Raw genomic sequence first — 302 nt, 5'->3', positions numbered from 1 at the left:
CAAAGTCAATGACAGGGATAGAGATAAAGCACACACAGCTAAACATGTATCAAAGTTAATTCACACTAAAGAAATTAAAGTATCCGATAGGGAGCGTTCGTGTAAAACCTCCATTACAGCAAAATGCCATCGGATCTTACCGCATTTGTTACACGCCTTTCGACAGTTCGTTAACATCCAGTCTGGGTTTTTCTCGCATTCTCCGCTTTGCGCCCACGTGCTGCAGTGCCTGTGGCTGTCTTCGCACCCGCCTGTGACCAAAGATTAGGTTAAGAGAGATGAGATACACTACCATACTTTCA

At 44.4% G+C, this 302-nt stretch overlaps 1 protein-coding gene across 2 annotated transcripts in view; it reads right to left on the bottom strand.

The window, feature by feature from the left end:
* LOC119589433 (zinc metalloproteinase nas-15-like) overlaps positions 1–302 on the bottom strand; it is a gene marked incomplete in the record, with an annotated part of 13,039 nt that overhangs the window by 1,734 nt on the left and 11,003 nt on the right. For both annotated transcript variants that reach the window (XM_037938043.1, XM_037938042.1), the window contains 1 exon segment: positions 141–251. In XM_037938043.1, coding sequence (XP_037793971.1) covers positions 141–251 — 111 coding nt within the window.

This window comes from Penaeus monodon, chromosome 25 (genome assembly GCF_015228065.2).
Source record: "Penaeus monodon isolate SGIC_2016 chromosome 25, NSTDA_Pmon_1, whole genome shotgun sequence".
NCBI lineage: Eukaryota > Metazoa > Arthropoda > Malacostraca > Decapoda > Penaeidae > Penaeus > Penaeus monodon.
This window is presented reverse-complemented; position numbering and strand designations above follow the sequence as displayed.